A 22,596-nucleotide genomic window follows, 5' to 3' on the forward strand; every position below is an offset into this window, starting at 1 on the left:
TATATGCAACTTTATATATTAAATGTAAATTTTGCCTATAATACTAGTGGAGGATAATTATCTAATTATGTGATTACTATCTAATTAATGTGTTGTTTGTTTTTGTTCAGATAATTACTAGCTTTTCTTCCTTTATATGTCTTTTTTAAGGCCTTGTATTTGGGCCAAGGTTTTATTTTGGGTTGTTTTTTAGTCAACATGAACCTCATGAGTTGTTTTTTGAGTTCAATATAAGCTTGTTGGGTGGGAGCAACAAATTAAAGGTGTTTTGGGCTTGCTTGGGGCTTAAAATAACTTTTAGAATTTGGAGAAGGCTGACATGCATTTTATCTAGTCACATTCAAAGGAGAAGGATCCTAAAGTATAAAGGCAGGATCAACTTCACATTCCAATAGGAGAAATTTGGCGTTTCGAAACCCAGTATAAGAAAAGCTTAACATTGAGACCATTGATGATGGAAACCCATCTAGGGAGCTTGATGGAGATCCATCTAGTGAGCTACAACTTGACCCATTGCTAAAAGATTGGAAGAAGAAGGGTTTCAAAGAACTATACTTTTATGGAGGTTAATTTACTAACTTTTCGACCTTTCTCTTCTGCTTTGTTAATATGTACATATGTCTTTTTTAAGGCCTTATATTTGGGCTATGCTTTTCTTTTGGGTTATTTTTGAGTCAAGGAAGAAGAAGGCTCCCAAACATTGTACCTAGTCAAGGAAGATTCAATAAGCTTTTAAAGTTCAATATATTTATCTTTGGTTCATGTATTTGTGTTCCTTCTTTGTTAATTTTTTGAGTCACTCCTTCTCCTATAAAAGGAGTGCTCAACCATTGTAAAAAGAGAACTTGGAATATATGTTAGAGAATTACCAACATTGCATCTTCTCTTCTCCTAAATTCACTTAGGATAGTCTTCTATCAAGAATTCTCTTTACCCTTACTTGTTGGTTGTCCTAACCTCATTCAAGAAGCATATAAAGACCACTCTACACATACCAATTCCTTCATCAATTCATTGCTTCTGCTCATCTTTCTTCATTTCCGTGGATACTTCATATAGTTGCTTGAAGAGCTTTCCATCAATTGTAATGGTAAAGCTCGGCGGGACATTCACTAGCCGCCAATTTGTGTCAGGAAAATAATAGCCAAGGACAACCCAATGAACTCAAAGAGATAACCAATATATCAAATTTAATGAAATAGTCATGTAAGAAAAGTAGTGGTTAAGCAGATAACAATCCAACAATACAATACCCCGGTTCAAGAAAGAACATTCCAGAAAATAAAGAAAGCTTAAGGACACTTAAGACTTTAAGTAGAAGGAAAGATTGTAGCCAAGTGGGGCGAACTATATCGCATTACAAACCCTTTTTGAAACAGAGCCTACAAAGCCAAAATAACTTAATGAAAAACTAATCAACGAGGTCACCTTATAAGACAAATCTCAAAAGGAACTAAGTACGAGGACAAACGTTTACTGATAGAATTCCTAAGACAACACAAAGGCAAACATTTGTTAAAAAGTTGCCTAAGACTAAACCCACTAGAATAACCTAGTAAAAGCTCAACAATGTTTGCCAACTCAAAGCAAAATACCAAGGGCAGTGACAAAGCAATCACTATTTTGTTTTGGATCTTTTATAAACCCTTATCTGTTTTGTTATTTTTTCATGCTAATAATAATTCCATCTAGAGATGAGCTATGATCACACATTGCAAAACATTGCAAAATGTAACCACAAAGAAGAAAGCCAAAGCAGAGAAAGTTGAAGGACAAAAATACTTGTAAGAGCAAAGAAGGCACCAACCGCAAGGGAGGTTTCCTTCCTTAGGCTTCTCTTTTGAACGCACAAGGAGAAATATCCACTCCTAGAGCTATCAAAATGGGTAACCCGGCCCGACCCACCGCGGGTTGGTGGGTTAAACGGGTTGACTCACTTAATTACAAGGTTTTTTTAAAAAAGAGTACAATTTGATTTTAATTCAAATGTAAAAAAATTTCACTCTAAAATGATATTAAACTCCGAAGACAATTCAAAATAAATAAAAAAAATATCATACAATGCAAGTGTAATCCAAAAACAAGCACAAAAGGCGAATAAATAATTTCTAATATAGATAATTTTTGTATCATTTATCCATTTATAAGATTAGACTCTTGAATGGATAAATTCATAATATTTTTCTCTCTTGAAGCATCTTCTTCTTTATCCCCATCTATAATACAATAAAAAAAATGTTAACTAATAATATTGAAACACAAAATAATAAAGGGTTAAATATGTTTTTAGTCCCTGAACTATCAACCGATTTTGGTTTTAGTCCCTACTCAGAACTTTGATGGTTTTTAGTCCTTATTGTTTTGAAACTCTGAGTAATAGTCCTTAAAATTGGACGGTGTTAAGTTTCAGTGGATGTGGCAAACGGCGTTGCCACGTGATCACTGATATGCTCTATTCTCTGTCTGCCACATTGGATGTTTAAGTGTTTGAACTGAGATTAAGTTAGTTAATTACGTTGTTCATTGAAATCAGATATAGGGTTCACAATCTGTGAAATTAAATTTTTGAATTGGGGGTACTACCGTCTTCCCCTCTTCTTCTCCAGTGGGAGTACTACCGAAAAGTGACCCTGTCTCTTGAGTAACACACTCCAGGGGCACTCATCTGAGTAAGTTGAAATGTACCATTGGCATTGAAAGCTACACATCTCACCCTTGAGTTGATGTGTCCCCTACCCGTAAGTGTGATGTTAGGAAATTGAATAGAAATAGGCTGACCCATTGTGTTGAGAGTGAGGTTTCTTTCACTTGTATCCGTTACATTTGAGGCATCGAAAACCAGAAAACCAACAACAGAAGAGATGAGTGAGTAACCTGGCAAATTGTAGTAGAGGGTTCACCAGTTGCCCAGGTTTTGGTACACAATAGCCAACCTCTTGACATGGGGAATGGACACGGTTCTTGGTGGGATCCGAAAGTAGCTAAAGTTGGCACCTTTGTTCCAGAGCCTTCTGCTTCTAAGACATACTATTGAAATATCCATACCAGAGCCAACCAAGGGCATTTCTTCCTCCACCCTCAAATTTTAATTTGCAGCTCTATAAATTTCAAATTTACCCTCCTGAAATTAAATTCATTATGCATTTACATTTGTTGGTGTTGTAGTGTTTGTAAAAGTTGTGGTGTGCTCAACGGTGGTGCCTGGTGGTAGTTGTTGGTGCATCGGAGTTTTCGGTAAGTCACGGCTCCTGGTTTAGAGTTTTCAATTACAGTTTTGAAATATGTGGAAACATTTTTTGAACATAACTATTTATGTATTTTAAAATATATATTTAAAAATAGATGATTCATTAGTCATTTTGTCCTCTTCACTATCATCCATACATTCTTCAGCCGAAGCTTCTTCTACTGCCATTTTGTTCCTCTTCACTGTCATCATCTTCATTAACGCTTGACTTTCACGACCACCGGAACGACCACCGCAACCACCACCGCAACCACCACCACAAGGACCACCAAGATACAATGCTTCCTCTGAAAGGTTTCCACTACAATGCTTCGAGTAAAACTAATTTTCCCCCAATTCAAAAACTTAACTTCACAAATTGTGAACCTTATATCTGATTTCAATGAACAACGTAATTAACTAACTTAATCTCAGTTCAAACACTTAAACATCCAACGTGGCAGACAGAGAATAGAGCAGATCAGTGATCACGTGGCAACGCCGTTTGCCACATCCACTGAAACTTAACACCGTCCAATTTTAAGGACTATTACTCAGAGTTTCAAAACAATAAGGACTAAAAACCATCAAAGTTCTGAGTAGGGACTAAAACCAAAATCGCTTGATAGTTCAGGGACTAAAAACATACTTAACCCAATAATAAATAATTAAATTAAATTAGGTGGTTGATGAGCCAATGAAAACTAACCCATATAGAAAAATTACATTTTTTTGCAAAGCCTACCTAAGTTGGTAGCACAAGTTAAAGTTTGCTCGGCAACACATGAGCCTACCTAAGACAGTAGCACCAATTAATGCTTGCTTGAGATGACATCACATACTGTTACCAATAAGGAGTATTGGTAAATCTTGAAGAAAATTGTTTTGATGATGCATGATGCTGCAAGAAGTTTTAGTTGAAGAAGATATTAGAATTATTTAAAAGCAATTTGTAGAAATTAAATATAGTAGGAAAGTCTTGTAAACTTTGTAAAACTTGCATTTTTAACTGCCATAATCGATTATGGAATGGCAATAATCGATTATCACAAGTCATCCAGGAATAATTGATTATCACCTCATATAATCGATTATCACATTTTTGAAAACCTGTAACGGACTTGAATAATCGATTATCACTTACAATAATTGATTATTCGTGGCAGTTGAGACTTAACCTTAGATATTCAGAACAACTAGGTATATATTGGGTTTCTGTGAAGATCACTTAAGTTGTTGTTGAACAGAAGCTCTTGCAGAATACTGTTTGTCAGAGGAAGTTCTCAGAAGCTATAGTTCAAGTTCCCTTGCTTGTTCTCGTGAACAGGAGAGGCTCGCGTGTCGTGTGTCGATAGTCGGAGCAAGCTCTCTTCGAGTTAGCAAGGTGCTCTGCCTGGTCTCGTGAATAGGAGAAGCTCGCGTTTCGTTTGTCGATAGTCGGAGCGGTTCTCTTCGAGTTGGCAGAGTGTTCTTCTTCCGGTTCGTTCATCGAAGGAAGGTTTATTTATCTGCTTTATTCACTATTTGTTGTAATCTGTGAAACATCTTTTTAGTGGAATTGTTAATCACTTTTTATAGTGATTAACGATTGGATGTAGATTCTGTTGAATCGAACCAGTATAAAAATTACTCGTGTGATTTTCTATTCCCTACACTCTTTATCTTTTACGCATATCAATTGTTCGATAAATTTTCTGAAAGAAAATTGATTTTCTAAAAACGGACCAATTTATTTTAAAAAGGGTGACCGAACACGCTTTTTGCTACTCTAGTTTTATTCCGCTGCGTTACACTCTGTTTGGTACCAACCAACACATACAAATCCTACCTAAGTCGATAGCACAAGTTGAAGTTTGTCTCGATAACTCATGAGCCTACCTAAGACTATACCACAAGTTAAAGTTTGCCTCATCAGTAGATGAGCATCCCTAAGTCGATAGCACAAGTTAAAGCTTGCTTCAACAACAAATAAAAAGCTTGTTGAAGATGGCAACACATGCAAAACAACACAAAAACTACCAAAGACGACAATTCAAAATGTTTGAAATGGCACCTATGTCAATAAGCTGACCACAACTCGACGAAAGGGTTAGTTAAAGTCACAATGAGATATTCCAACTGCACATAAAAACCGACTTCAACTCGGTCTGTGGGCCAATTGTTGCTGGGATAAAGTTATTTTTCACCTACATAAGCAAGTTGGTCACAACTCTACCAAAGGGTTGATTGTCATCCTATCAAATTCAATTATTATACATGTCAAACTTTTGATCTTGGAGGAATTGTGTAACCAACCCATAAAGAAACTTAAATGTGTCATTAAGATAAAAAATTTTACTTTTAATGATATTTTCAATTATATAGTTGTGGTGTCCTAGCATCGATGATGTTATTTGTCATTATTTCATATCAGTCTTACACTACAAGAAAAATGATTATTACCTACCGATAATTATATACGGATTTTGATCCATATGTAACATGAGTATTATATACGGATATTATATACAGATCTTAAAAATAAAATTATATACGGATATTATATACGAATTTTATATACAGATATATCCGTATATAAAATCCGTATGTATTTTTTGCGCATGGTGGCAGAAGAGTTTCCTAAGGATAATATCCGTATGTAAGTATAGAAGCAAGTGTTACCCACCGATGTTACATACGGATCTGAAAATTAATTTTATTTCAAAAAGATTGAAATTATATTTCATTCGAACCTTGTTTGGTGGAATCCTCGCTTGAGGTGTGTTCTCTCGAATCTCTCTCGATCCCTAGCTCTGCATTCTCCACTAGTTCTCCCAAATTTCTCTGCAACCCTAACCTTAAGTCTCCACTCTCTACGCACTGATTCTCTCAAATGTCTCTGCAACCCTAACTTCAATTCTTCACTCTCCATGCACTCTCCACTCTCCACGCATTGATTCTCTCAAATCTCTCTCGAACCCTAACTTCAACCATCCACTCTCGATGCATTGAAACTCTCATCTCTCGAACGCACTGAAACACTCGAGTTGTGTTCGTGTGAAAAACCTTTTCCCTAAATCTCCTTGTTCCTCGTTGAGGAATCTCGTTCAGCACCTTCGTTTCACCTCCGTGGTTCAGTGGCGGTCTTCGTTAGGATGATGCTAAGACCTTCATTTGGTAAGTAATCCTTTCTTCCTTAATTTTCGTAGTAATCTCTAATGCTAGTATTGCGTAAAATCGAAAAAGGGTCAACCCTAATCTGTGTTTAATTCATTCAGGTTACCCGCAGTAATTCGTTAATAAGCATGAAAATATTTTAGAATTAGGGATTTACTAGTTTTTCTCTATTACCGAGTAATATGATAAGCAATACTTTGCTTTTTTTTGGATGTTATGGGTTTGATTTTGAATTTCTTAATTTGACATCTGAGTGGGTTCAGCTTAGTTTTGTTAGATTGTAGAGATTTGATTTTGGTGAGGAGGGTTTTTCCTTTTTCAAATGAATGCATTTTTTTCATTTACTTTCAACTGTTTGGATGCTAGACTTTTGAGTTTGACTTTCGAACTCCGAAAAAAATTATGAATTATGGGGAGCTTTGGGGAAGTTAGCGCTTGTGTTATGTTGTGGAGGTAAAGGTAGTGGACAATAGTAGTGATAAAAACTGGTTCAGAGGTTCAGTGGATATGAATATTGTTGATTGATGAAAAGAAAGAACACAATTTTTCTGGATATTGGAAGCGATGCATTTACTCTTTGCAAGCTGAAAGCACTTCAACCAGGAAAAAGGGGAGTTGTCGTGGGATTAGTGGAAGAGAAGCATTTCATTCTCCTTTCTTAGATGGATGGTGACGCTGCAGAAGGTTTTTAGTTTTCTTGTCTATGTTGAAACCGAGGAGAATTTTGAAGAACACATGGTCTTCTTCTTGTTTTTGTCTTTATGTTTGAACCAGATTTTTATTTTTATATTAGTGTTATTTTGCTGTGAAGAAGTGTGCATGTTGGTAGCTTTTGTCATTTTCATTTGGTGATTAGATTGTTGCTCACGGTGATTTGTGGTTTCTTTTAGAAAAAGCTGATTTATTTGAGTTGAAAGAACTTGCACAAGGTGTCAAATTATTTTCTTTCTTTGATGAAAGAGGAGAGCACGGTCATTGAAAGTAAGTGGGGTCACGGCTTGAGTTGGTGCAGCTGCCATGTGGAGAAGAATTCATCCACTTTAGAAAGCAAAACTGGAAGGGTGGTTGGTGATTTACGTGAAGAAAAGAGAAGTGGCTTACATGATGCATATTTCTTTTATTTCTGAGTTGGTGCAGCATGGAGATAAGAGAAGCACACTTTCATTTGTTTAGAATACTTTCAAATTTTTTATTCCAGCTTAGGAGTAGTTTTAGTTTATTTTATTTGCTGCCAATTATTTTGATTCCTTAAGTGTTCACGTTTTTTTTGCAATTGAGAAAAAAAAAAGAAGGGGTGCTAGAATGAGGAGGGCTATTGCGTTTGCCTTTAGGGAATGAGGAGCAAATAGGTGTTGCACGTAGAATAGATGGAGTAAGGGCACGGTGATTAATTGCATTTCAAGTGGAAGAATATGCCAATCAAGGGCTGCTGCCACGTTATTCATCTAGGAGCTAAAAGGGTCTTCTTTTAAATTATTTTAAATGCTTATTCTTTGGAATGGTTACGTGAATTGGTATATGATGTGTCATGCATTATCTTATTTCTATGTATTGCATTTTAGTGGATTTAAGCCAATGGGAATTGAAATGCATTCTTGCTGCACATGCTATGCTTCCAACGTTGGTTTCTAGTTGAATGAAGAGCACATTTAATTTTCTTGCATTTAGTAATAGGGATGTTCTGGGAAAGGAGACATACGGTGATGGATGTTTGGGTGGTGCTGGAATATTTTTTTTATTTCATCTTCTTTAGAGGAAGTAGCTCATGCCGTTACCAACAAGGTGAAATTAAAGAATAGGATGAAATTTCAGGGATGGTTGTAAACATTTTATATCTCTATAGAAAAGAAAGCATGAAAGTGGCCAATGGCTTGAAATTGAAGCTACCGAAGTCACACCCAATCGTGTTGACACCTGTGTAGTTAATGCTTTTGGTATATATATTACACTTTTATTCCATTATTCACCATTAAAGTGACTTTGTGTAAAATATATATTGACTTTGTGACTGACATGCATTTGGTATTTGAGTTCTTTTTCCAATCCTTTTTTGCTTAACTTAGTGCCACCATTTTATAACTGCCATGATATTTGGTATTTGACTTGAAGATTTGACTTCTTTTGAGCCCTGCTTCTTCTTTTCTGTGTTGGCAGTCTATCTGTGCAGAAAGAACCGTAGGGATGCTTTTCTGTGCTGGTATTCCGAGAGTTAATGGTCTAACCTTTTTGTTCAAATTTTCATACTGGATTGAACTTCATTAAACTTTTCTTTGTCATTGCAGGTTGGAAAAGCTATAACAAAAGATGATAAAGCTCAAACATAATTGTTCTGGTTGTGATTACAAGTTGCTAAATTAGTATTGAAGTCCAAAGTGTTATTACTACAGAGAGGTATATGATACTATTATACCATTCTTTTGTAATAGGTTTGGTTTCTGGAAAGTTTTCTTGGCTTATGCTCAAGAGCAATGATCTATTGCTCTGTAGGAAAACCAATAAAAGGTTTTGTGCTAGGTTTGGTTCCTCTTTTCCTTTTTCTTATCCTCTCTTCTCATTTCTTCTTCCTCGCCTAGAAGCCATCAAATCCTGGAATCCATTGTGCAATGGGACGTGAGAGGAAGCAATTATGTCCGGAGAGAAACAAAATTAGCAGAGTTAAGAAGGGAATGAGTGGGAGAAGAAGTGAGAATCACATAAAGGAAAGAGAGAAAAAGAGTCTCAAGAGCTAACGAAAATAGGAAAAGAAAACAAAGGCCAAGGTATGGGAGAGTTAAATTGATTTTGATCTTGTATCTTGTTGTTCTATGAATTGTAATGGTGTCTTTGGATTCTGGAAATTTTATAATATTGTTGATAATAACTGAAATAAGTGTATGAATGTATTTATTCTGAGAAATAGATGTGTATGGGTGTTGTTATCTTTGTTTGGGCTGCAGTTAGTGACATGTATGAGTCTGAAAAAGTAAGTATATGATGTATGCTCTGTTTTGGGAATGAAATATTAGAATGGGTTTTCTTTATGGGATGGTTATATGTCAAGAATAAAGGAGTGTATGAACGTGTATATATTTGAACTGAATTAGTTAGACTGGGGATTCCCACCAAACCGATGAGCTACGTTGATCTGGGTTGGAGTAATTCATGACTGATTTATGTAAGTATTGTGCCTTGATATTGCTATGTATACTGTCTCAAGAGTTCTGCATAAACTGTTGTTGTTTCAGAATAAAAATCTGCTGAAAAACTGTTTTGATTCAAATGCTGCAGAAAATTATTTGCTGTTTTGATAAAAATGTTGCAGGAAATTATTTGATGTTTGGATATAAAAATGCTGCAGAAAATTGTTTGTTGTGTTGATTCAAATGCTACATAAATATTTTATTGTATTAGTTGGTTAAAATCTTGTTTAATATATATTTGTATAGTGTGGATGCAGGGCATATATATTTATTGTATGGGATGTTAGTCATGATTGATATATTGTTATATATATTACATTTATTAAGTTATATATTATATAGCAAGCTAAGATAAGTTTTCGTTTCAGAATTTGGGTGTAAAATATTATAATATATATATATATATATATATATATATATATATATATATATATATATATATATTAGATGGTTTGTAATAAACTTTTTCCTTTGGGATTATTAGTATATTATATTAAAAGTATTAACTGGATTGCTGCAAAATTAATTATATTTGGATGTTATGTTAGATGATTTTTGGCAATTTGTTAGTTATGTTGACTTTTATCAGCTGTTGAAACTCATAACTATTAAATGCAGATGCAGAATCACCTATTTTTTTTTTTATAAAATCATAAGTTATATACGGATTTTTCCGTATATAATTATATACGAATTGTATATACGGATTTTCCGTATATAATTATATACGGATTTTATATACGGATTTTTCGTATATAATTATATACGGATTTTATATACGGATTTTCCGTATGTAAATTATATACGAATTTTTCCGTATGTAAATTATATACGGATATATCCGTATATAACTTATCTACGCTTATTTTATATACGGATTTTGGAGGTTATATACGGATTTTGACCGTATGTAACTGTGATTTTTCTTGTAGTGTTATACAATAGTCATATGCACTCAAAAATCCTATAAAAGATGTATTACAAGAAGTATGTACTCACTCAAAAATTCATATATACTATCTTGTACACATTCACAAATCTCAAACTCTTTTACGTATAAGAGTTTTTTTACAAATGAATCTTTTGTTATCCAAGTCATTATCAAGACCTACATATATAGCACTTTATTAGATTTTCTTTTCACGTGTTTTGAAGATAAAATCAAAACATTTTATATGAACTTTAGAGGCTAAATAATGAAAGAATTAATGTACAAATCACATATGCTTGTTTAAGACACTTTTGCGCATTTGTTGATTTCTCAAACTAATTTTCAAAAGCACGATTTCTGTCTATGGAAGTAAAAAAGAAATTCATTGTGACAGAATGCTTTCGCTTTGTCTTTTATTTAAGAGCATTTTCAAAACATGCTTATGTTTATGTTTTTTTTGTCGTGCACCTTTTGTTTGGTTGAGGGACAAACTTTTATCTCTCCAAGCACCATTACTGTACTTAACACACTATAAGGTTGCGCAAGTGTTAGAATGTTCTTTGAAAACTGAGACGTCACCTATTGAGTAAGATGATCTTTCATGAGTCTGAATGTAACATTTGAAAGTTTTCTACTAATGTCATACTCATCTTAATCTTTATAATGTTTAATGCTTCTTGAGACTATATCTTGTTTAACGACAAAGTGTCCAAAGACGTTGATGTTATTGAGATTCATCCAAAACATGAAATTGTTACCTTCTATGAACTCAATCTGTAACATCCCAAAAATATAGTATAAACTATATAATAGAATAATTGCATTTACTAATAATTCAGATCAGTCTTACACTAGAGTGGAACGAACGCTTATGGCCGAACGACCGTATATAAAAGAGTTACAAAATTAACTAAATAGGTTAAGAAAGTTTAACCGAACGGTTTACAAAACTTATACCGAACGATCAAAATAAAATCAAAAGGGGAGGTGATTGAACGACCACCTCACTATACTAGACTACTGACCGAACGTCCCATTGTTCGGTCTTCACTTCTACCTCTACCAAATTTTCTTCTTCCAGCGCCTCTTCCAGCAGCTCGTCTCCTTCTGCTCACATCCACACGGATGATCATTGCTATGACAAGGACGGACGTACAAAACAAGACAACACAAGAGAAACACAGGGTAAGCTTATGTAATTTAATTCATGTATAAACATACATTTTTAAACAATCCAACACACAAGATATATTTCATCATACATTTCCTATGAATCATAATACTAGACTGACTGTCCGGACTGTATGAAATCTGTGTAGCTATAGGCGTTCGTGCACCCGGGTGATATAGTAACTGGGATACACTCAACAGCTGCCACCCGAGGTTAGTCCTATCTGTCCAAAGTACCCCTAAGGACTAGGACCTCCTGTCGTTTCCACACATGACCTACCCTCCTCTACGTGAAGACGAGTACTCACGAAACAGTAGGATGAACCGCCAGCTTAGCATGCCCACAATCATACTTTACCAATTCAATAATCATCCATGAGTCGTTCCGCCCTAGAACACTCGTTCAAATCCAAAACATTCCATTTATCTCATGTTTTCTTCATCTTTCATTAATAAATATCTCATTTAACCACCCCGTACAAAGATTCAGAAGGATTCCAAATAACGGACGTCAACCCGAACTCAAAACGGAACCGAACATGTAGAGCGAGACCGAGAGATCTTAAACTTCAGAATAGATTAAGGCCAAGGGGTTGATATCGGGTTGAGAAAGATAACTAGTACAATCATATATCACAAGAACGAATGGAACGAACGTTAATTACAACAATGAGCCAATGAGCCAATTAGATGAACTGACTTTTGAGAGCTCCAACTGAACATCAAAAAGATCATGCCAAGTACGAAGACTCTAGGATGGAACCAATGGATAGGGGCACTTCAAGACATTCAACACTAATACTTATAAATATTCACGTGAAGAAACCAAACGCTTATGAATGCTTAGTTTATTTGAGTTTAGTATCAAGAAATCCAAATGTCAGTCAAAGATTGAACACTATAGTGAGCGAACCCTAGAGGGCTTGAACGAACGCTCTTATTATGAAGTTTAGCTTAAGAAGATAGAACGAGTGCCTAGTGTAAGACCAAACACTTGTTTGGGACGAACACTTGATATGAGACCAAATGCTACTAAACTTAAAGAGAAGAGGCTTGATAATTATACTTAGATACTATTGGGATAGTGTTTAAGAAAATCTACAATATACAATTACATACATACACACACACACACACACACACACACACACACATATATATATATATATATATATATATATATACACACACTTAAGTTTATAACAGAATACCAAGACAGAACTATGCTTGACCGAACGCTCAAGCATGGTATTTAAAAATGCAGACGCTCGTCCTCAACTAGGATTCTTCCCAAATGAAAGAATCCACTTCTAATCAGGTTTACTAGAAATACCGAACGATCAATGACCGTTCAGTGATGAACATACCCTTTCATAGGGAAATTTCATACCAGAATTATTTATATTCCAACTCATTTCTTAACATATAGTTTCATAACTTTATACATTCATATCAAAATAAATTTTCATATTTCATACCATCCAAACATAGAAATTTCATATATTTCATGCATCGTAACATATCTCAATCATTTTTCATATCTAATCAAGTCAACGAACGTTCATACAACACATAATCATACAAATTAAATTAATAAGCTTCCCTTACCTCTGAGCGTGAACGAACATCCTAGAGGCAGAATTACTGTTCGCCTGACTAAAATTTCTTCTACCCTTACGTTCAACAATCCTTCAAACTAAACCAAACAACAGAAAACCCACAATGGCTCAGACAAGACGAAACCATGCAACCAGAACTTGGTGTGCATGTACCAGATAACGAACGGTTAACGAGAAGAAAACTTACCAGTTCAGAACCCGAAACCGTTCGATTCAATCTGAAGCTTTGGATGCCGGAAGTGCTTCTACGGTGCCTGAACGGTTATCGGAGAAGAGAAAGGGTGAGTTTCGGTAGAGAGAAGGGAGGGCTTTTTGGAGAGAAGAAGGAGAAAATGAAAGATCAGAGTTTTGGAGAAGAAGGTGCATGCAGAGAGAGTGTGACGTAGACTTCCAAAAACTCAGTTTTGCTTAAAACACACGTCCGCTCATCTGCTGACACCTGCATTCCACTATCTGATTTTCGGATCCTCGTTATTTGACACTTGGCGTCCGCTCAGAGGGGTTTTGGGTGCGTTTTTAATGGTTCTGACACAATCAAATTTGAAAGTGAAACTGTGGATCCATATAAAGTTAGAGTCCAGTTAAAATCATGATCATATGTATGTTTTAGACAGTTGTATGAATGCGGCAGACATTTATATGAAGATAGTAAGCCTCAAAGTAGTCATATTTTTTCCTTTCTGTTGAACATCCTCAATATGCAAACATTGACAAATAGATATAAAATTTGAAGCCTACTTCATTTGTTTTTGTCTAAGATAAGTGATAAAGTTTGCGCCAACATTTTCTCCGTAATTATTATAATCAAAATTTAAAAGTAGATTTAGAAATCATGATTCGTTACGCAATTAAACGATAATATGTTTAAATAAACACAAAATTTATCTACTTTTTGTAGTTCACTTTTTCTTTTTGTTTGTATTTAAGTGTCTTTTATCGTATAAATTATATTTTTAAAGAGTATATATATAAAATATTATTATTACCATTATTATCGCTGACTAAAATTTAAACATACTGAATGAAGTTTGTGATTAAGTTTTTTTTTCATTAGTTATTGCGTTAATTTCAACTTTTATATCTCAAGCCACAACAAAGTCAGACGCCAATTCTTACATATTTAGAGGTGGAAGGTTGCTAATAAAGTAATAAAAGCTAAGTAATAGGAAAATTCTCTTCCAATATTCTTTTACATGTAAATTTTGATGCTAAAGGACACATTTTTGCCATAGATTTTTTTTGACATTTTTTTTGTTGATTATAATTTATTGAGTATTATAAAATAAAAAAAATTAAATAACATGAATAAGTTTCATAAATTTCTATAACTTTTAATAAACTTTAGTTAGTATTAAGAGAAAATGTATTGTTAAATGTTTGAAGTTAATAAGGCGACATAGTCTTGTTTTGTTTGCAAATGTCAACTTGGAAATTCTGGTAGCTTTCTTGGTGCGGTGACTCATGGGTGTTGTGTCAGAATATGATAACTTCTGCCATTTTCCTTTGAAAATTTTGGATATATAAATTCAGTCACATTCTTATGGTTTCCAACTTGGAGAACTCAACCTGTTAATGAAAGAGCGTTAAAGGAACGTAACCTCCAACATCATCAGTGTCTGTGCCACACGTAAGGTTCCGAGCCAATGTTTAACTCTTGTTTTACTTTCATTAGTGTTAAGTTAAATAACTCTTCACCCACCTCACCTCGGTCTTTGCATGCAAAAGAATGAGTGAAAAAGAACAAATCTTGCAACCTTGATTCATTGATTAACATCAAGTGGGCACAGGATTCTGTTTTTCTCGTGCGTATATCCAAATAGGTGCTCAAATTTTTAAGTGCGTCTCTGCAAGTGATTTCTTTTGTGATCTTTTTTTCTTCTTAATTTCATGTCTTGGAAATTATAAAAAGAACTTATTCTTAAAGTAATTTGCAGTTTGGAATTAGACCTGTGGGTTGCATTGAGATTTGCATGCTGTATAGGTGTGCTGTCATTAGAATTGAACTTTTCTTGTTTGCATGTTATTGTAAACTGTTAGTTTGGTGACTGGTAAGTGGTAAGATAACTTCTTGGTGCTTTTTTTATTAGGAAGATACTGCATTTGTTGTGTTTTTTCTGATCTTTTAGGCGCTTGCTTGAAAATTAGGAGATCAGTTTTGGTCTTTTCCCACTCTGTTTGTTGATCTGTTAATATTTTTCTTAGGCCATTTGCATCTTAGTTAAGCCACAACTTTTTCACCTGAAACAACCAAGATTTTGAATAGAGTGAACTGGGGAAAAAAGTATATTCATCTTTGTTTGGACATTGATAAATCTGTTTCTAAAAGTGAATTCTGATATAATCTTTAATTTGGTTGCCCCTTTTTGGTTTAACAGTACATTATTTTTGTGGTATTATCTGTAGAGGGGCTATGAACATTCTCTTCAACGGAAATAGTTGAAGAATTTCAGCTAAATGGGTCAAGAATTTTTATCCTTGTTTCAGCTGGAAACAAAGAGATTGCTATGGCTTATTGGCATTACCTATGCGGTCATCTTAACTTTTCACTACCTTGAGTTTCCATATGGAACTGTTTTAGTCTCTGTGTTCTCTGCTGACAAGATACCAACGCCAGGAAGTAGTACTTTCAAGTCTTCAGATGTGCCCTCCAAATCCAAATTGGTTAGAAATGTCACACTTTTCAAGCCATCAAACTTTGCTGCTGACCATGCCTCTGAGATTGCCAATAAAACTTTGATCTCTGGGCAAAATGAGACCATTCCAAGAACTAGTTTTGTCTTGGAACCAGGACACAAATCAAACAAGTCTTTAGGATTTGATGGTTCTGACCATAGTTCCACTATCGGAAGTATTGTAAGAGCAGACAGAAAATCTGAATCACAGCAGGCAGAAGATTCTCAAACTTGCAGTTTTAAGAAAACTATCAGCTTGAATTTCTCTGCAAACCGTTTCCAAGAAGACAACCTTTCATCACCTGAACAAAAATTTGAAAGTCCATTTGCTTCTTCGAGTAATGTGAGCACAGATATTACAACTGCAGTGATATCAAATGATTCCACCATATCTTTATTTCAGAAAGATAACATAACTAAGGTCAGTGTGCCTAGTGAGAATAAAGATTATCATAAACCAATTCCAGAAGTTACAACAGTATTTGAAATGAAGAAGTTACTACTTCAAAGCCACACTTGGTATCGCTCTATGGTATGTGAGTAAATTATGAAATTTCAGCTTTATTATAATGTGAGTAAAAAATTTTCCTTTTTGATATTACAGTGTTGTTTTATGTTTTTAATTTTCTTTTAGAGACCTAGGTGGTTTTCAGCTGTTGATGAAGAGCTACTGCACGCCAGATCAGAAATTGAAAATGCACCAATTGTAAAGAAGGATCCAAATTTTTATGGTCCAATTTATCATAATGTTTCCATGTTCAAGAGGTAGTATTTGATCAATTCCATGTTGAGGATGCTTGGCTTTTATTAAATATTTGACATTTTGAATAGTCTTGTGAGTGTAAAATTTTCATTTCAGGAGCTATGAACTAATGGAAAAGACTCTAAAAGTGTATGTATACACGGAAGGAGCCAGGCCAATAATGCACTCGCCATTTTTCACTGGACTTTATGCTTCTGAGGGATGGTTTATGAAGCAAATGGAAGCCAATGACAGATTTGTAACGAGAGACCCAAAGAAAGCCCACTTGTTTTACTTACCTTTCAGTTCTCGAATGCTGGAGGAAGCATTGTATGTGCAAGGTTCTCACAGTCATAAGAACCTTATTCAATATCTGCATAACTATGTAGAAATGATTGCAGGAAAGTATACTTTCTGGAACAGAACCGGAGGTGCTGATCATTTTCTCGTTGGTTGCCATGACTGGGTATGCTTCTTCTGATTCAACACTTTTCTGTGTTAATATGTTATGATACAAAATACTAGTCCATTATGCAGGCCCCTGGAGAAACTAAGGTTGAAATGGCTAATTGCATAAGGGCTCTTTGTAATGCTGATGTGAAAGAAGGATTTGTTTTCGGGAAGGATGCGTCTCTTCCGGAAACGTATGTCCGGAATGCTCAAATCCCCACTAAGGATCTTGGCGGAAATTCAGCTTCAAAGAGGACAATTTTGGCCTTTTTTGCAGGGAGCATGCATGGATATGTGAGGCCAATCTTGTTGCAGCACTGGGAAAACAAAGACCCTGACATGAAAATCTTTGGGAGATTGGCAAAGTCAAAGGGCAACAGGAACTACATTCAGTACATGAAGAACAGCAAGTACTGCATTTGTGCCAAAGGCTATGAAGTGAACAGTCCAAGAGTAGTGGAAGCCATTTTCTACGAATGTGTTCCTGTTATAATATCTGACAACTTTGTGCCACCATTTTTCGAGGTTCTGAATTGGGAATCCTTTGCAGTTATTGTTTTGGAGAAGGATATTCCTAATCTGAAGAATATACTCCTTTCTATCCCGGAAAAGGAGTATCTTCGATTGCAGATGAGGATCAGAAAGGTGCAGCATCATTTCCTTTGGCACAAGAACCCTGTCAGGTATGATATATTTCATATGATACTTCATTCCATTTGGTATAACAGAATCTTCTCTGCACCAACTAACTCTCGATACTAGTCAATTTCTAGAGCAATTTTTCTCTGTACCAGCTTTGAATTTGTTTGTTCATAAATAAGAAAAAATGTATAGTTTTCCAGTGCTGATTCAAATTTTACTGTTGTCTTCCTCTCAATATATTGGCATGACTATCTTCTAGTTGGGCATTCATTTTCAGTAATGTTTTTTTTAAAAAGAAGGTTAGGTACAATGGTTTATTGGAAACATATGGTATACTAATACTGGACTCAAACAACTATATAAAATTTTTACAAACACATAGATGGTACATATTTGAGATAGCATTAAAGAGAAAACTAATATTTATATAAATACTAGTTTGTGTCACGGGTGTTTTTTAATAATATTTAATATTTAATAATAAAATTAATTTTATAGAATTGATTGATTTTATATATTAAATTTTGAATTAGTATAATTATAATTAAAGTAATGAATAATAAAATAATTATAAAAGAATTTTATATCTTAATTTGAATTATTATTAAATACTCTTTTATAATTTTTTGAATAACTTATTATATTAAGTTTGGAATAGATTTGACAAATAAATGATTTTTGTGTGAAAATATCATTATATATTATTTATAAATAAATAATTCATGATTATTTATGATAAATAATTTATTTTTTCTAATAAATTTAATAGTTAGAAATAATATACAAAATAATGTATAAAAATTATTGTAATAAGTGTTAATTTGAAAATAATATATTTGAATTTACCATTATACAATGATACTTAAATCAATTATGAATAATTCGTTATAAAAAGTTTTCATTTTATTCAATAAATAATTATGGAGTTAAATTTTAGATAAGATATAATAAATAAATATATAAATAGAGTAATAATTATACTGGAGTTGCTTTTTGGACTTAAAGAAAAGTAAGTATAATTCTTTCTAAGCAATAAATTATATTTACATGGATGGACAATATTTACTGGTTATATCAGGCAATGAATGCAATGGGATATATGTTACATATATCTTTGTTTTTAAATATTTATATATACATTAAGTTTTTAAGTTGGAGGTCATACATTTTTTTTTCCATTGATAAGTAATTTTAAGTATTTTTTTTTTAATTCTAGTAGGAATAACATATAATTGATATGTGTGAAAATTATATATGAAAAATTGACTTAAGTTATTGTAGATTGTCATGATATAGAGAAATTTTTAAAGAAATTGAAAATTGTCTTCTTTTTTTTACATTTTAAAGTCATTAATAATTATACTGGTCAAAAATTAGATTAAAAGTTTAATTACTTATTTTGTTCCCAGTTTCGTTGAAGTGTGTCAATTTGATCATATCTTTGAAAAGAGTGTCAAATGTATTCTTACTTCGTAAATTTTGCATCAATGAAGACTCTTTTGTTAAGTTGAAACAAATAGAGTTAAGGGATTGGTGATATGGCAGAAGACAATGTTAACGTGTTATTTTGTAGGTGTATTTGTGCTACGTGTGAGTGAATTATTAATTGGGAAAAAATTAAACTTCCTTGAATTAGGGATTTTTTAAATGAGACGAACTTAGGGCATTTGTGAGAGAGAACCGAGAATCGTGATTGCATAGACTTGTTCGTGTACATTGCGAAGACAAAATCAAATGCTTTTGGAGGTTTTCGTTCACAAAATGTTGTTTGGGGATTTGGAATCGCATTTGCAGAGTTCGTGTTCAGGGGGTATTTCGAAAAGCATCATTTGAAGGTGCATGTATGTTACCTTTTGTTGTGTGTTTCGTTGTGGTCTTTCCAAAAAGTTTGATTTATGTTTGGTTTATTTTTTTATTATTCCTCATTATTTGTGCTATTTGTTTGTTTGTGGTGTCCCATTGTCATTGTGGTCCCCCATGATGGTGTGTGAAAATATTTTTTTATGTTGTGCTTATGGTCCCTAAACAAAGTTCTTTTACTTGCTTATGGTCTGTTAATGATGTGTTTATGGTTCCCTATAGTACTATTTTATTTGTACTGTAGATAACATTTCGGTTACACATAGATTAACTATCAAAATTTCTTGTACTTTATAATCTTAATAAAAATATTAGTTTTATGTTACTTGGATAAAGTAAATGTAGTTTAACAATTTTAATATTAGTTGAGATGGCCAACTCAGACATTAAAGTCGTCTTTCACCACGGGAAAAATTTGAGAATAATGGGATATTCAAATATCACTATGGTCAAACCATTACTTTAAAAATTGACCCAAATCGATGGAGCTATTTTGAAATTTTGTTCATTCTTAAGGAGATGGATTATAGGAATGTAAAGGAGTTGTGGTATTCATTGGGTCATGGTTCCTTGTTAAAAGATTGTTTGGAACTATTATTTGATGACAAAGGTGCATGTCATGTTGAATGGTCAAGCTCACCTTTATGTTATACACATGGTGTGTGAGCCTCAATATCTTGATATATTGGAATACTTTCATGAACCTGAAGTTGAGAGACATAATGGTGAAGCAAAAGTTGAGAGAGAGGGTGGTCAACCCCAAGTTGAGATAAAGGGCGGTCAACCCCCAGTTGAGATAGAGGTTGGTGAACTAGAAATTGAGTTAGACCCAGAGGAAGAGGATGATGGTCCTGTTTTGGGACAGGTGACAATGATGTTGGTGTGAAGGCAAAGGGGGAGGGAGAGGATGTTGGTGATGTATTGGGGAAGGGTCACATTGATGTTGGTGTGGATGTAGAGGGGCAGGGAGAGGATGATGGTGTTGTTTTTGGGGAGGGAGAGGATGATGGTGTGGAGGTAGAGGGAGAGGCAAAGGTTGTTGATGATGTATTGGGGAGGGTGACATTGATGTTAGTGTGGAGCTAGAGGGGGAGGGGGAGGGCGATGGTGTTGTTTTGGGGGAGGGCGAGGATGATGGTGTGGAGGTAGAGGGTGAGGAAAATGAGGTTGGCATGTATGTACCTCTACTTGTGCCACCTTAGTCAATAATATGTCTGAATCTTTTAACAGTGTCATTAAATGCAAGGGGTAAACCCATCATCACCACTAAATGCCACTTTACTCCTAGGGTTTATAACTAGTTTCTCTTCTTCATAAACACTGGAGAGGAATCTAGGACATTCGAGCCAACTTTGTGTTTGGTGTTTACCAAGAACATCTTCGCGTCTAGGTTTTGAAAATCATTTGTGCTGCTTTTCTTTATGAGAATATGCCTCGAGAAGCATCAATTCCAATTTGATTCGTTTGGAGTGTCGTCCATCAAATTGAGTTAGGTTTAAAATGTACTTCTTAAATGATATCAAAGTCATAAATTTGAGTCTATCATAATAATATTTGTTGTTTGTTAAGTCAATAGTGTCATCCATTATTGAGTCATTATTAAACCACCATTTAATGTATAATCTCACGCCTGAAATATATATACCCAACATAGGTATGTTGGAGATCTCACATGTAAAGATGAAATAATTTTATAACATATAAAAAAAATATAAACCTTAATAATTATCATTCGTTCCATTGCTAAAAGTAAATAATGTGTTACTTTCCAATATATATTATTATGATGAATTTAACAACTACTAATCGAAAGAACAAGTTATATGACTTTTTCTATTATAATGTGCTTCTAACTTTTTCTCGCTTAATATGAAACAGTAATTTCACACTTAAATTAATGTTAAAATTTAAAAATAAAAGAGACGGTAATAAGACAGAATTACTTAGGAGTAAAAGCTGTATAAAAGTTAATGCAAGTGCAGATGTCACCTGAATTCAATGTGAATAGAACATGAGATAATCTTAAATTTGGTAGTGAGAGACCCTACTTCAAACATATGTAAATTAATGTGGTAGAAGTGTGCCCTCTTCCACATGTATGGGCAATGCATGTGACACAATAGCTATGAAGCGGTGAAAGCTGCATGTTTCAGTGACGACTCACTCACTCATTCACTTCCTCATTTTTTACCCATCAATAATTAAATTCAGAGAACCACCCTGCAGCTACTTATTTTTGTCTTTGATGTATACAGTTATAAAATCCATGTAACACCCGAGATATTGAACTGCGTTGCCGTTTACTGTACATAAATGCAAGAGTGTGCAAATATGGGTGTGCCCTAAGTTTCCCTTTCTGTGCCACCAGTTATCATTTTAAAACTTGAAAAATCCTTATCTAGTACACAGAGGCCTGAATAATGGTTTATAGGTATTATATCCATTTGAGTGTACCAAAGTTTCAATATTGACAAAAAAGTAAGTATATTAAACAGACAGTAGATACTCCAATCCATTTACAATATATTAATAAGAAAAATTCCGAGTCTGGTATTTTAAATACTCAATCTTTTTTACATTGTAAACTTTTTCTCCCACGTGTTAAGAGAACATACATACACATTAAAGCACAACCAAAATTGAATATAGTAAATTATTTCACAAGACATTTAAATCTTCAAGTTCTAAACGACTTTTTAGTACATGATTTTATAGATAAATAATAATACTTTGACAATTTTTTTACAACATTTTAACATTATTTACGTATCATTCTGTGATTATTAGTCTAAAAATAATCCACAATCAATAATAATAATCATAAACACTAACGTGGACCAATCACAGAATGACACATAGATGGTGTTAAAATTTGTCAAAAAATTATGAAAGTATCATTATCCTGTGTTAATAATTATTGTTTCTGATGTGTTTGTATTATAAAAATTT

The 22,596-nt window shown here is 33.9% G+C and overlaps 1 protein-coding gene across 6 annotated transcripts; it reads left to right on the plus strand.

Annotated features, from left to right (window-relative positions):
• The first annotated feature begins 5,972 nt into the window (after positions 1 to 5,972).
• Positions 5,973 to 18,063, plus strand: LOC148205099 (putative glycosyltransferase At5g03795). Of its 6 annotated transcripts, none has more exons than XM_088102703.1 (8): positions 5,973 to 6,382; positions 7,273 to 8,597; positions 8,665 to 8,773; positions 8,956 to 9,141; positions 15,685 to 16,485; positions 16,588 to 16,718; positions 16,813 to 17,161; positions 17,233 to 18,063. In XM_088102703.1, the coding sequence occupies exons 5-8, from the start codon at positions 15,736 to 15,738 to the stop codon at positions 17,905 to 17,907; spliced, it is 1,905 nt and encodes a 634-aa protein (XP_087958829.1). In that variant the 5' UTR covers positions 5,973 to 6,382; positions 7,273 to 8,597; positions 8,665 to 8,773; positions 8,956 to 9,141; positions 15,685 to 15,735; the 3' UTR covers positions 17,908 to 18,063. The 6 variants fall into 6 exon arrangements, with proteins under 6 accessions (XP_087958829.1, XP_087958830.1, XP_087958840.1 ...); XM_088102704.1 differs by lacking the exon at positions 5,973 to 6,382 and having other exon boundaries at positions 6,579 to 7,842; positions 8,537 to 8,597; XM_088102714.1 differs by lacking the exon at positions 5,973 to 6,382 and having other exon boundaries at positions 6,579 to 7,842; positions 8,537 to 8,590.
• The last annotated feature ends 4,533 nt before the right edge of the window (positions 18,064 to 22,596 follow it).

The sequence above is a fragment of the Vigna umbellata genome, chromosome 1 (assembly GCF_029865625.1).
Source record: "Vigna umbellata cultivar VRB3 chromosome 1, Vumbellata_1.0, whole genome shotgun sequence".
NCBI classification, from domain to species: domain Eukaryota; kingdom Viridiplantae; phylum Streptophyta; class Magnoliopsida; order Fabales; family Fabaceae; genus Vigna; species Vigna umbellata.

What these genes read in the sequence shown, in the direction of transcription:
- LOC148205099 (XM_088102703.1), top strand. Translation starts at nt 15,736, where the DNA reads ATGGGTCAAGAATTTTTATCCTTGTTTCAGCTGGAAACAAAGAGATTG. An exon ending in ACACTTGGTATCGCTCTATG is followed by an intron (nt 16,486 to 16,587) that starts GTATGTGAGTAA and finishes ATTTTCTTTTAG; the next exon opens with AGACCTAGGTGGTTTTCAGC. An exon ending in TCGTTGGTTGCCATGACTGG is followed by an intron (nt 17,162 to 17,232) that starts GTATGCTTCTTC and finishes TCCATTATGCAG; the next exon opens with GCCCCTGGAGAAACTAAGGT.